The sequence below is a fragment of the Asparagus officinalis genome, chromosome 6 (assembly GCF_001876935.1).
Source record: "Asparagus officinalis chromosome 6, Aspof.V1, whole genome shotgun sequence".
NCBI classification, from domain to species: domain Eukaryota; kingdom Viridiplantae; phylum Streptophyta; class Magnoliopsida; order Asparagales; family Asparagaceae; genus Asparagus; species Asparagus officinalis.
In genome coordinates this window covers 3104876-3120635 of record NC_033799.1, presented here as the reverse complement: position 1 = coordinate 3120635, position 15760 = coordinate 3104876, and the positions used below count along the sequence as shown (strand labels likewise).

At 35.1% G+C, this 15760-nt stretch overlaps 1 protein-coding gene across 1 annotated transcript; it reads right to left on the bottom strand.

Moving 5' to 3' along the window:
- LOC109844198 (protein EXPORTIN 1A) lies at window positions 1-14596 on the bottom strand. Its single transcript, XM_020413158.1, has 32 exons — window positions 14288-14596; window positions 13590-13706; window positions 12521-12613; window positions 12335-12406; window positions 11980-12087; window positions 11810-11892; window positions 11458-11596; window positions 11291-11359; window positions 10973-11050; window positions 10788-10850; window positions 10535-10579; window positions 10014-10121; window positions 9833-9931; window positions 9470-9673; window positions 8760-8819; window positions 8502-8612; window positions 6752-6849; window positions 6562-6670; window positions 5639-5704; window positions 5188-5286; window positions 5026-5106; window positions 4760-4849; window positions 3751-3836; window positions 3587-3667; window positions 3310-3492; window positions 2080-2146; window positions 1901-2011; window positions 1569-1676; window positions 1357-1494; window positions 1139-1276; window positions 960-1064; window positions 1-735 (listed from the first exon to the last, which is right to left on the bottom strand). The coding sequence occupies exons 1-32, from the start codon at window positions 14381-14383 to the stop codon at window positions 613-615; spliced, it is 3228 nt and encodes a 1075-aa protein (XP_020268747.1). The 5' UTR covers window positions 14384-14596; the 3' UTR covers window positions 1-612.

Below are 15760 nucleotides of genomic sequence, written 5' to 3'. Positions count from 1 at the left end.
GAAGCATAACTACGAACCTTCTTAAATATGCATAAACAGCAAGGGATTACAAGCAAAAACACCATTTCAACAGTATCATCAGTTTAAAAAAAAATACATAATACAACTTAGAATACACAAATATTTAACAAGCAAATGAAGTACATAGGATCCTGTCAAATTCTATTTCTTTGGGAAAGGGGATGGTATATAGAACACAAACAATCCTATACTACACAGCTGATGGCTGATCAAAATGTTGCCAAATATCTCTGCATCCAGGGTTAAATATTTGAGTCCTAGCTGCTACAAGAAACTGCTGCTGCTTCAACTAGACATAAGAAATCGCTAGCAAGTATCACAAGCAGTCCAAAACAGCTTCCTGAAACAGCAAAGGTTTCTAACATCTTCCCCGAAATTTTCCCCCCATCAAATTCAGCAAAAAATGACTAAACTAAAAAAAAACAGAGGGGAAAGAAGGAAAAAAAATCTAAGATAAAGCTAGGCACTCTAGCGATAAATTCCGCATTAACACCATAGGAGATGTGAAGCACCCTGTAGAATTAGAAGATAAGGGCAAAACGATATTCTTCTGAAATTAGGGGTTGTCAGATTGATGCTTGAACACAAACACTAAGAATCAACCATCTCATCCTGCAGTTCGTTCGGGGCAATAAGGCCTGGAATGGACAGCATCCTTTGGCGTTCCCTTTCTTTTTGGGCTGCTGCCTCCTCTGCATAAAGATCTTTATTGTCCTGCAAATTAAATTCAAACAGCCATGAACTGAAGGCCTAAGAGAGCTGCTTACCTTTGACAATAATTAACATAGCTCAACATCTCAGAACATCTTGTAACCCTACGTAACTCAACCCCCTTCAGAGCTGCGTGAGTTGCACTAAACCAAAACCCACACACAGGAATACCAGAGAGGATAACAGATATGCAAGCTATTTTGACTTTTAATATCTTCAAAAATTACCTGAGCTGAAAATTCTTTGGACTGTACAAGAAAATCTCTAATGTGATTCTTGAAAGCCGGGAGATCACTTCTTGATGTAAAGATCCCATCAACAAATTGTGTCACCTGGAAAAATAGAAGAGATAAATATTCACCCAAAACTAAAAAGAGAGTAAAGTGGGTAGCTAAATTGGACTTACCTCTGCTAAAGTCATATTTGGGAATGATGATCCTAGAAGTTTTATGGTGTAATCACGAACAAACACCATATTATTCGGGTAAGGGAAAGATACAGTGGAAGCATCCCACAAGGGCTCAGTTAACGAACCAGAGTCGACCTTGCATTCACCATTAAATCGAAAGTATGAAGACAAGAAATGAGGGAACAAACAATGGCAAGTAGGAACTGTTAACTTACCAGACAAAACAGATGCTGCAGAATTAAAACATGCAGCTTGAAACCTGGCTTGTGAAAGGTGTCTGTCAAAACAGCAAAGATCTCTTGCTCGATTGTTAAAAAGTAGGTCCTGTGGAACTGATTACAGAAACCTGAAGCCTGCAGCAGTCCTCAAGTGGTAAGAAAAAGCAAATTTCCCATGAAGGGCAAGCAAGAAAGAATGAAGACCAGACCTGGAAATTCTTGAGCATCTCCAACAAAAGAATAAGACCAGTCTCTGCAATATTCCTTTCAGTATGACGAAAAGCCCAGATGACAGAGTCCATGACAAGCTTCAATTGCTGTGCAGCTCAAAAATGGATACAGAAGATAAATGAAAAAACATATCAGAGAATACAACATCACCATCACCACCATTATCAACAAAAACAAAGCCCCTAATCCAAAAAACAAAGTTGGTCTACATTTCAGAAATGTGATCCAGGCAAACATATCAAATTTACAGATATTGTCAAATACATGTTTGCACTATATTCATTTGGAAGACAGCAAAGGAGTTACTAACCTGACTTGATAATTGATATAAAGCTTGAAAACAATGCGTAGCAATTGCTCGTAATAGAGAAAAGAACTTGAGGCGATGCTCGGGGTAATCTTCAAAGTTCTTGGTGATCATCTGGAATTAAAAGATACTCTTGTCATTTAGAGACAAAGAAAAAAGCTCAATAATACTTTATCACTCACCTCAAGAGTGCACTGAAAAACAGCTTCGAATATCCGAGGTACGTCCTCCATCATTACAGCTTTATATCTATATGAATCCACAAGAACAAGAAATGTATTCAATGCATTACCTCACGATTCTGGAACAACTAAAGCAGATAGGAAATATCGCTACCAGGACTTGCAACATTGCAGTAAACTAAAAATTAGGATGCAACTATAATTAATCTTAAAATGCCAATTATACAAATTTACAGACAGCATTGTACAACAATATGAAAGTGTTCACAACCTTGTTTAAAGAAACTAACATAAATCATCCGTGAGAACTTATTATAATCATGCTGGATATTTCCGTTCTTTATTTCATGCTTGAATGGAGCTTCTTTTTCCCTATTTTTGGATGGGTGTTTTTCTGTGTGCATGGTTGGTGGGTTCTCGGTACCGTTTTATCTTTTGATATCTTTTTAACGTTTGTCTGTGTTGTGGAGGGAGGGGTGGAGTCAGACATACAGCAGAGGAAACACAGGCATAAAACACACAAAAAAAAACTTCAGTAAAGAATCTGAGCTACTGTTCAATCTTCTCGCGCTGCAATATTAGAAAAAACAACCAGTGGATGAGCTTTGGTACTTTCAGGTCACTTATGTGCATTTTCATCGATTATAGCTTTTGATATCTTTTTTATGTTTGTCTGTGTTGTGGAGGGAGGGGTGGAGTCAGACATACAGCAGAGGAAACACAGGCATAAAACACACAACAAAAACTTCATTAAAGAATCTGCGCTACTGTTCAATCTTCTCGCGCTGCAATATTAGAAAAAATGACCAGTGCATGAGACTTTGGTACTTTCAGGTCACTTATGAGTATTTTCATCGATTATATCACGAACAAAATAGTTTAGAAACCCACCACATGGTCGTATAAATAGAACAGACACAATAGGTTAAAAGCAGTTTATCTGGATAATAAAGATTTGCTGACAACAGAAGATAAGTTGTAAAAGTGAAATGAAGAAAATAATCATGGAGATTAGATGATTTGATCATGCAATTTAAAGGAGCAAATCCTTTGAAGGTCAAACTGATATTTCACAATTAAAAAAAAAGAATTAGAATTAAAATTGCATAAGGGTACTACTATGAGACAGAAAAAAAAATTGAAGTGACTATCTTGGGACCACAGTTACACAGCCTAACTGAAGTATAGACAGGCTAGAAAGAAATAATATCAGAGAAATGAAGGACATACTTATTTATTATTGTGGCAAATAGCGATAAGACTTCTGACTCCCTCGCATCAGGCAAATTTCTTGCATAGTCACCAAGGACAGGATCCATCATTGGTGGGACAAACTGCTTTCCTATATGGGGCTGCTCCTCAGCCTTGTCTAAAAAGGTTTCTATTAGCTTGAGAGTCTCTCGCTTTACAGACCTGTTCGTATACACAATAAGGTCAGTTGGGCCTAGAATCCTCGAGGAATGAAAAAAACCAAGAACACAAATAACTTGCAGAATTTAAGCTTTACCGCAGAAGTTTCACGAACGAAGTCCTTGAAGCATAAGGCCCCCCTTCCGCTATACTACTAGATATAAGCTCACTGTACATTCTGTAAAATAACAGAAAAGTAATCATGAGAAATTTATTAGATCCACACACCTACAGCAGTGATATGCTACTAGTAAAACCCACCTGTAAACAGTAAGCATGTCCAAGAATATCAATGATATTTGAGGAAAGAAAAATGTCCCAAGTGAACTGGCAACACTGGTGTTCGTCTGTAATCATCAAATAATGCTTTAGAACCCATCTTGACATATATGTACGATCAAGGAAAACAGGACACAAGTGCTATACCAAACAAAGAATAAAGACATGAAAGCCAGCTTAAGGACTAAAAATATCAAATAGTGAAGCAGAATATCACGTGAACCCACATGAATGTACAATGTGCTAGAAGCAAGATAAGCTTTTTAACGGTGAGAAAAAAAAATTATGCAAGTTAGCTGTGCTCAGTTAATTTTCTATTGCCCAGGCGGGCAGATTAACATAGTTCAGTTGTTTAATTCGATCCATTCAGAACCAAAAACACTCGGAAGCAAACGTAGGCTTTTAAGTAACATCAGGTTGAAAACAAGAAATGCTAAAGTTTCATGGTCAATCCAAAACAACTAAAAAAACTTCGTTCTATGACAATGAATGAAATAAATCTCCGTTGGTTCTTCAAAAAACTAGTATTGTAGTTCTCATAAGGGTCCTCTATAGCATAACAAAACAATGAATTTGCCAACATTCCTGAATTTTTGTTAAGCAACAATTCTCCGCGTTTTAATTACCTTCTAATAACTGGAAGTTCATTTTAGTCATCTTCAAAAGCGATATTCAAAAAATAATAATATGAATGAGTTTCTATCATACAAAATACAGAATGCAAAATCCCTGACAGATATGTGAGTTTTAGGTATCAAAGGATAAAATGGACAAATCAAGCATTCAATCATACTCCTCTCAACTTGACTGACTTACTGTCTAATCCATCACAAGCGAAAAAAATAATACATTTCCTAGATATAGAACATAGCTGACTTGTCGATGTGACTATTTGTTTGACTAAAGAAATCATTCCAGCCTTTAACCAATGACTAGTTAGTAAAAAAGAATTCAGATCTGCTGAGATGACATTTTAATAGAAACAAGTTACCTGCAAGATATTAAGAACAGTTCTTATAACCTCTTGTTGCTTCAAAATGTCAACACTTCGGCTGGCTTCTCCAATAATTTCTGCCCATTTCTGGAAGAACAAAACGAAGTGTCAGACAAGCGATTACATGGAAGTAAGATGATATTAAACCAATGAGAAAAACCAAAACAGATACAAAAAATAAAGGAAGTTCAGAGATGACATCATGACTAATAAGCATAAGGTACACCATAGTATCCCAAAAAGAAAAGAGAAGAATGTATGACCTGATTCGGAAGTTCCATTAACCTTTTCAGATACTCATCCCTCTTTGTAGCTTCAGATTCTGCTTGGATCATGTGCCCAACCTTCAGAAACAAAGAGTAAAATGATTAAATCAGGAAAGATGATGTATAACTTTTTCTAGTAGAAAGGAATATCTTACTTACCGACTCATAGAATGTATGAATCTGGTGAGGTTCAAGGTCTCCGACTGTATTTGCAAGGCTAGACAACAGTTCAGACACAAACGGCTCATTCTCACCAACCTAAAACATAAGACACTGTTGAGAACTTTGCTATGCTAATTAAATTAACATCGCTTATTACTCTTGCTGCTGCATTTACAAGAAAGAGCAGGTTTTTTAATTAAAAAAAACTAAATGAGCACATAACCACAGCATAAAAAACCCATGCAGTTGCGTCTGTTGGAGAACTATTCAATGTGAATACAGTGCAAAGTTTAAGGGGCAATGGGTATAAATCAAAAGACGGCAATTTGTGCTTAATATGAACCATCAGTATGTCAACTGGACCATACACTGCAGAAAAAAGAGTACTCAACTGCATTGTGGTCAATTTTAGTTAAACTACAGCACATAACCAGGAAATGGATGCTACCTGCGTGATCACAAATTTGCGCTTGCATTTCTGAACAATTTTCAAGAAAGTATCACATGCCATATCCTGAAAAGAATACAGACAAATGCAGTTAGCATGACACATAAATGTGAAAAAAAAACCATGAAAAGGGAACAACTTATGCCCAAGGAAAATAACATAAAATAGCATATCAGAAGACATAGAGCACGGATTCCAAATAACGTCTAAGCAATACAATGCTCTACTAAAAGAGAACATTAAGGTTTAGTAATGAATATTAAATAGCATCACTGTCAAAAAAAAGTTAAAAATTCTGCTAAGAGAAAATAAAAAGATGAAACCAAACATGGAAACATAAACACGACTAGTTAAATAATAATGGTAGCTGCACAAATATAACATAAGAAGCAAATAATCCCAAAAACAAAACTCATGTTAGAAGCATAACAAAGAGAATCCTGATTTAAGCACAAAAATAGTGCACAAGTATGACGGATGTTGACGAGTAGAAGATGTTTGTAATAGCAAAGCAGACAGAACAAGCAATCGAGCTCTGGCAGAGATGTTTAACGTCATTGCAAGCACTAGTGAAAAGATGAATAGAAGAATTAAATAAAATAAAATGATTACATATTTACTAAAATAAATAAATAAATCTGCACATCGTGCTGCTGCTGCTGAATATGATTCAAAAAGGTAGCAAAAACTAATGTATATAAAACTAAATTTTCAAATAATGTCGTGGATGCATTCATTTGTGACATAATTGTAGCTACTATATGTTTGTCACTCCATTGACACGGATATAACAGCAATCATTATACACATAATGAATGAGTATTCTGTCCATGACCGAGATCTAACAGTTAATCATGTCCTAATTTAATACAATTAATCTTAGAACAACTGATAAAAAAGACCACAAAAACAAATGCAATAACCTGAACTCCTGGATGTGTTTCGTGCATGAACTCAAACAGCTTATTAACCACTGTTTTCAAGAACTTCCAGTGAGCCCTGAGAAACCTTGGATACTGTCCAACAACATACCTATCACAACAAGCAAGGTGAGATCACATTCACCGCATAATCTTTAAAGCTATCATAAATTCAGGCACTACACACTCATACATGATGTTACTGGCAATAACCGCTTTGTTGTCTTTCCCTTTTGTGATTTCACAGAGATTCAGCAAGTCACGAATGACCATCACAAGAAACCTGTTCTCCTGCAAAAGATAAAAATGAATCAGCAAGGACCAAAACAAAAATTCTTACTTGGGAGGAGAGATGTTGATGGACGTTTAAAAGTTGAAGAGAAAGCATAAGCATTCAAAAAAAGAAAGCATGCAAATGATATGAAATATTTAAACCATTACCACAGTAATTAGATACACAGCGAATATATCATATGCAAGAGAATACTCAAAAGTTAAATATATAAAGAAATAAAAAATATTCAGACCTTAAAATTGTGCCTCTTCAAGTGAACCAATGATAGAGACACGAGGTACAGTATGACCATGATCGCGCATGTGGATATGTCAAATTCAATTTAAGGGAACAGGTATGTCTTGGATTATTGGGTATGGCAATATATACTATAATCATTAGTATCTAAGATGGGGATCCCCTACATTTGTAAAACAGCATTCCAAATTGTCATGGGATCCAATCCAATATCAATGGCTCTCTTTATCTTTTGTTCTTTATTCCAAGTTAGCGAGATGAGAGATCAGATCAGATTGCATGTTCTGTTCAATTTAAGGACTGAATCAAAATCAAGTTCACAGTCGATTCATGGTCAGGTTCATAGCCATATATATGATCTGATTATATGCTGCACCAGAACCATGAATCCATCAATCTGAACCTATTTATTGCACAAAAATGGAGATATCAGTGGCATATTTCAAAATCAGGCTCGATGGTTTCAAAATGCAAACTAAAATAACTGAGGATTTTTCCCTTGTAGGCACTGGGCAAAAGACATATTGTTAAATTTTTCAAATTTCCGGTATGAAAAAAAAAAGAATAAGAGCAACTTCACTTCAAAGCAAAGATCAAGGAAAACTACATTCATTAGTTCAGTTGACTGCGTGTTACTTCTCAAAAGGTTTTTTGCTCCTGGATAGCCAGGAGAAATGACAACCAGCATTAGCATTACAAAATACACACACACACAGAGCAGTGCAGGAGAAACACATGAAAACATAAGGGCGTCTTGAGTTTTACCAATTTTGTACAGTAATATAAAATAAATTAGTACAGGTCTAAGACTGAGTGCATATTTACGTATTCCTGAAACTAAGTTCTTGCATACTTAGTACCACACATTTGATACAGGAGCATGGTTCCCTATAAACAACAGTATAACATAAAATCAGAAAATTATTATGATGTAGACTGTAGAGTACAACTTAAATGCAACTATGATCAGTCAAGTCCCAGGGTAAAAAAAAAGGTGATGTTTTAAACAGCAGTTCCACTATAAAATTACTGAACAAAAGTGAAGAAGGTTCATGATAGCTACAGAAAAGAGTTGTGATCTAAACACAAATTTCAAAAAGATGATTAACAGTTTAACAGCAAGTATAAAGAGCAAAAAGTCTGTAACACAGCAATCATTGGATGTTTGCCCCTTATCTAGCTAATGATTGCAGAATATCCACAACATCTGGTCAAAAGACTTGTGCAACTTATCATTTTCATTTATATATTCACATAGGATCATAAATATATTCACAAGTAAAAGAGATATAAACGACATATTTAACAATCAACTTCCTAAAGCATTATACAAAACCTTCATTTCTGATAGATGATAGCATCACAAGTTTTTGACACACACATTAGCTTTAGCATACCACAGAATGTATACCTGATCCTCCTGCATAGACCCAGATATCGATCCAATAGCCCAGCATAAAGTGTTCAAGTTATTCCAGGACCAATCCTCCCCGCTCAATTGTTTATTTAACTTCTTTAACATCTAAAATAAAAGAGAAAAGAATTATAATCTAACGAAACTTTCCCTTCGTCAACTTGCTTTGATAATAAATACTTCAAATGATACAAAAGTACAGGGAAAAAAAGCCAAAACAATAGTCATACAGAAAACCATCAGGTTAAAAGATACCTGCTGTTCAGTGTCTTCATGATCAAGATGTGCCAAGTATATCAACGTTTCCTTCATGATCTGCAAGTACCATAAATCAGCATGGCATATTGGACAAGAAACTGCAATTATAACATATGAAAAGAAAATTACATTTTTCACTTAAAAAGTCTGCATGTCGTTCATCATTTAAATCTGGTTACTAGAGAAAAGCATGTCATAACCACAAGCATCATGTTTTGTACAAACTATTGAGCTCATCAATGTTGGTTTTATCAGCCAAAAGTTTCATCGACGGCAGATTAAGCAACCATGCATCTTAGGGGAACATCTAAGGTGATGTAAAGTCAGGCAGCCTAGATGCTTGGTCCCAATTAAAACCCAAATTGTGTGGCTACATGTAATTTGTACAAGCAGTAACAGGCTAGTTCTTCCGACTTAATTCTGTGCACTCATATGTTTACACTTAATTCATGGTGGTTGCTTGATCCAAAATGAAACTATAGCTCTCAACATCATAATTATCAAGCATAATAACAAAGATGACACATTGACGAAACTTTAGGCACCAACCTCAATAAACCAGAAAACAAAACTAGAACTGCGAAACACAACAGAAAAACAAAGAAAACATCTTAATACGTCACATATCAGATATGAGAGCAGCATGCTGAGCAAAAAAAGAAATATGAAAAAGTAGTAAATGTTAATGTTCATAGATTAACACAAACCTTATACTGAACAAGAACATCATTGTCTTTCATAGTTTCACGAACAATGTTGCCATTTTCATCTTCAACAATCAAAACCTCTTCAGGCTTAGCCATCCGACATATCATGAGCATTCTTAGCTTTGACATTGGAATAGCGTAGAGTTGTCGCCGTTGTAGAAGCGACGAACCAAGGCCATCGACCATCCCAGAAACCAACGTATTCTATAGAATTGGCATAGCATAAGAACAAAAAAGGAAATCAGCTTGATCACAACAATAAAAACACAGAAGCGCTCAAATGCATGTGTTGCGATCAGATCAAAACAATTCTAACAAACAAAACAAGATGATATACAATGTGTTTTATCAACAAATATCTACCTGAAAGCCCATCATTCCCGCAGTTGCAGCCGGAGTATCCAAATTGTGGTGAGACTCGAAAAGCTCAAGTACTAATATGTTCCAATAGTCCAGACAGACCTTCCATCCAATAAATATAAACCGTAATCAGTGTAGATCAATCACAAATAATAATCTTTGAGAAACAAGAAAGAAATGTTACCTTGAAAACCTCTGTGTCATCAACATAGGAGATACTGATCAAATATTCAAGACCCAATAGCAATGCAGCTCTGTTCTCAGAAGTTGTCTCCAATATGCGGATATGAGACTGAACAAAAGGAGGATTACTCAAATTTATAGAAATTTATACGAACAGAAAGGATGATTCCTACCCCCAACCTTAAAATACATACCAGCACAAACATGGCCAAAGTTACACTTGAGCAGTAGATATGCAAGGTAAATATCAACAGAATTTTACGTGTCGATGAAGTAGATACTAGGTGCAGAGCATTTATAGCTACTGCCACTCTCACTCTTTAACGAAAAAGTTAAAACGTTAATCCCTACTTAGAACTATAAATAACTAAATATATTACTATACAAACTATATAAGATTTCATATATCCCAGAATAATTGCATACGGTTGTGGCTAAAATGAGGCAGAATGAAAGATACCTTATAAAATGAAGTGAAAAACAGTGCAAGATTTTGGATAAATGAGGCAGAATGAAAGATACCTTATAAAATGAAGTGAAAAACAGTGCAAGATTTTGGATAAATGCCTGTCAAAAAAAGAGAAGCATGAGTGAAAGATCAAGGTCAATATACACCCAAAAGAAGTAAGAGGCAAATAAATGTTGATTGCATCTGGACATAACTGAGACTTTATAAGAGATTATTAAGAGCAAGAAATTACATGATTGAAAATCCAACATAAAGAAAATATCAACAAAGAGACAGACAGCAATCATGTGGTTAGAAAAAGTTTACCTGCTCTTCACTCGAACCATTTGCATAAGCATCGGGTATATTTGTCCCAGGTGGTAGAATAGTCTAAACATCATAGAGCATATTAAAGGGGAAAATTAGAAAACGGGCATGAATCAGAAAACATAGCCAATAGCTAGAAACAGAGTAGAAAGAAGTTTTCAAAAGGGATTAGAAAACGGGCATACCTGCAGCTGTACCATAAAAATAGTGTACATTTTAACATATTGCATGTTATAAAAGTCACCAAACTGAAGAGCAGCAACCTGTAAGGACACGATACAAAATCAGAATAAATACTGGACAAACAGTGCCAACTTTGAGGCAGCTGTAGCAAAGTTGCAAAAGAAAAATGCAAGAAGCATGCAAATATAACAAATTCACATAAGGTATTTCTTATCATCAGATATTTTTTGTTGCCGGACTCGCAGAGCAGTCATGTAGTACTATAAAAATTAACAGATGACAATTGACCACTAGTAGAGCACAAAACCACAGATATGTACCTCTGTTAAACACTGGAGCGTGAGATTCCTATATGATGTCACGGGAAAGAATTTCAGGAGAGTCTCCAGCTATCATAGCAATAACAAGATGCAGATGAATGAGTTATAATTCAACTACACCTATAAGTTGCTACAAAGCGCTTTGTAAGTTTGCAGAAATAACAAACCAGTGGCGATTCAAATATATAGCCCAGAGGAATCCATGATAAGAAAGCATGAAGAGTTGCCAATGTGGCCCGTATAAGCTCTGTTCTTTGAGATGCCGAGAGCACATATAAGCACAACTCATGAACAAGTTGAAACTCGCTGTTCATAAACAAACTTACTGTAAGATCTCAATGGTCACATATGAACACAAATCCATAAATAAATAGATAAAATATTTGTGCACAAAGAAGTAACCCACATGCATATTTCACACTCACATAAAATATGTCTGTGAAAAATCTATTATGAGGTTCACACTGACCCTAGAACCCCAAAATGATGGCCGCATAACTTAAAATGATAGCATTTTACCTGTTTAATGACTGTTTCAGTTCTTTGATTTTCTGCTGAGTCATCTCTCCTCTTGAGAAATCAAAAACTTCTTCACTCAGGAGCTGGAATATAGTACTTGTATCAGAATAGCTACCAAGTTTTAACTGCTGCAAATTTGTAGGTAATTTCACATAAGAATACACAGATACCTTTAATATAGCCATGCAATTTTCACAGATTGTCTCACTAGTCTTAGCCGCTGATACAAGATCAGGAATGAAGCTTTTCCATCTAGCTGGCCACTCGTGCTTTAATATCTGTTCATTCAGCAAAATAGGCATGTAAAAACTGTAGTCAGTATAAAGTCTCATTATGTAATAGTTGAAGGTGGTTAAAAAAATAAAAGCAGCTTGATGTGAGACACATATAACATGTGAATTGGTAAGTAATTTGGTAAGTAATTACAGAAAAACATCATAGATATATGAAAGATTTCCAACAAGTTTAAAGGGGAAGAAGAAGGAAGTTCAGATACTAACACTTCAAAATAGTTCCGGAGATTACCTGAACTAAAATAATGTTCAGCTTGTTGACATATAACCTCTCCCGACGAAAAGAGGCTTCATCACTTGAAAGCTGACCAAATTTACAAACAGTGGCACAGAGAGGAAAAAATATATTAAGAACTTAGCAGTATAATAAAAATTGCAGGTGATAAATAAGTTCAATATGACAGGATAAAATATATACCTGTACAATAATATCAGATATATAGTTCTTCATCCCATCTCGTTGTTCAACAGGCAAAGCATTCCATCTATATTTGATAACACCTTCTAATACCTATGAAATGATTGCAAACTACGATTAAAGGGAGCAAACTAGAAAAGCACAAATGCATAGCATTGACATTATCTCCAAAACATGTCTAGCTAATATATAGACTTAACAACAGGAACTTAGAGATTCAGGAAGAAAAGACGAACATGGGGAGAAAGAATGCCTTCAATTTTTGCCAGTACAGGTCAGATCAAAAAGCAGGCGAGATGGTTAAAGTGTGTACATTTTAACTTTCTGAAACGTAACCTTGTTAACAATAAAGTATATAACCTAAATTAGCAAGAAGTGTATGATTTTTATTAGTACATGAAGGATTTAAAAACCTAATTCTAAGCAAACAATTAAACCAACTGTAATAATCTCACTGCAGGTGATTCCTCGTTTTGCATTTTTTGAAGGAAAAGAAATGGCCCAGTTCTGCAACAGGAGCTCTTATCTGTCATCAGTTATCATCCAGAAATGCCATAGAACACTTCAGTTCAAACTCTAGAAAACAAAATCGCAAAGTTTGTAATACGCTTAACTAGAAATATCTCCCAAATTACTACTTTGCAATGAGTCTTAAGAAATTATGTGGTGTCAAAATTCTTTCGTGTCACTGCAAATTAGTATCTAGATCTTATAACCCAAAAAGATATGACTGGATCAACCATAACAACTGATAACAAAATCGACATAGTGAATAGTGCAATCAGTTTATCTGAACAAATTGTTCTGAGATAACATACATTACAGCCTCACAAAAAAAAGAAACCAGTTGCTTCTACATTTAGAATTTTATGTTTAACCAAAGAAAATATATATCACGAATTGAGTTGTATTAAATGGCATGCAGAACCTCTCCAGTATGCAGATAGAAACTTAGAAGGGAACTAATAGGCTAACAATAGCATATCAAAGTAATAACATAACTATCAATTAGCTACTTGATGGAGACAAAAGATTCTCCAATTCAGAAGCATATAAGGACCTCACTAACCTGAAGAGTAAAAAACTTAGTGTTCAAGTTCTGTGAGTTTTGTAGAATATGGACTGCTTGCAACCATGTATCAGGGTTGCTTTGCAATTCCCGCAATATCTGGTCTGCTGCTGCTCTCTGCCAACAATAAAGAGGAAGCACAATTGAGACCTCAAAAAGAAATGAATAACAATGAAAACACAACAGTATATTGCAAGAACATCTTCTGACACGAATAGTAACAAATAAAAGAAAATCCAACAATGGACTACCCATTTACCCTCACACTTTTGCAATGTCAACTTAATCAATCAAAAACTCAGTTTACCCAATATCAAACCAAAATATATTAGAATACTCTCGCACTAAAAGCAACTAACGCTGAATCATGCAAAAGCCGATTCTATCTCTAATCTAGACTTAAAGAAGGTGTAAAGAACCTGGAGGTAGAAAAAAGGGCAAGAGAAGCGAAACAAAGTGATTCCACCTAAACTTTCTCTCTCACCCTTCGATCTCGAGGTTAAGGGTCTAGGTTTTTTACTCTCTCTCCCTAAAATTCCCTCTTTCCTTCTTTTTTTCTCAACAAAATCCCCTCTTTCCCTCTCTTCAAGTATCTACCAATGTAATCAAACAAAATCAACTAATGCCGAATCATCCAAGATGCAATTTTTATCTCCGAAATAGAGAGAAACTGAGTAAACGAAACAAAGTGATTTCACCTCCTCTTTGGATCCAGTCCCGTAAAACGCAGCCACCGTCGCATCAAGAAGCGGAACATCGATCGGCTTGCTCAGATCCCTAAGCTTCTCCGCCATGGCCGACCAAACCTCAGTCACGAAACCCTAGCAACAGTGGAGATTCTCGATGTAGAGCAAGGCTCTCGAAACCCTAGCTCTTCGATTTCGAGGGGGCGAGGGTTTAGGTTTTCTACTCTCTCTCTCTCTCTCTAAAATTTTCTCTTTTCCCTCTCTTTTCGCTTTTTCTCTCTAGAAATTTCGGTGGTCGCGAAACAAATTAGGATTTGGCGATGAAATTAATTAGGGAGAGGATTTTATATACAAGGAAGGAATTTTGAGGGGTTTAACCCTCGTTAAATAGTACTTGAGTTGTCCACTAATTACGGAACTACCACCGACTTGATATATTCACTCCCCCATTGATTCTCTATTTTGTCCCAGCAGGTTTCGTGACTGGGAAAACGTGGAGTGGATGTTTTCAAATAGGGAGTGATGTTAGTGATCCGGCGTCAAACTTACGCGACGATGAAAATAATAAATTTATTATTTGAAATATATATATATAATTTCGATAATTGCACGGATTGGTGTACTGGGCAGGATGGAATATTGCCATATCGGTATTACGTGTGCGCTGGTAGAGTGAATTAGTGTGATTTTACTTGTTTTAGGGGCTGTTTGTTTGCTAAAAAAAAGGAAATCAAAAAATTAGGAAACCTATTTCTAAGAAAAGTTATTTTGAGATTGTTTGGTTGGCTAAAAAAAAAGGAGGAAATCAAATATGAGAGATGAGTTGTCATATTATTATTGGATGATGTGGGTGATTTTTTAAGAAATTTTTTTTAAGACTGTTTGGTTGGCTAAATAAAATAAAAAAATAAATTATAAGAAACATATTTCATGTAATAGGTTCTTTTTTGTGTTTGGTTCATTCATAATAACTCCCCCTTTGTCATTAGCAAAAAGAAATAAACATAATTCTAGTTAAATTTTTCTTTTCCCGGGTACCTTAATAAAAATATTAAGCACTTTGGTACCCTTTTATATTATAACATTAGGATTAACCCTTAGGAATCCAAATCCACTTGGAATTTGATTTCCATTTATTAAAATAAGTGTAATTCTTTGAATTGCAAACTTCATACATAGAAGATGAAATATAATCATTCCTATCATGAATATTCAAATTCTTAGGAATCCATATATACTTATTTTGTTTAGCATGAATATTCTTATTATTATTCTTCAAAACATAATCATTCTTTGTAAAATACTTAGGAACAAATCCAATGCCAAAATAATTGTTTGAAGATTTTTGAAATGAGAGCAGATTATTCAAATTCTCTTTACTTTTATTGAATTTACTAACATTCAAACATATATAATCATATTTTAATTTAATAGATGAAATATCTTTATCTAAAATATTAATGCGAATTTTTAAATCATTACATT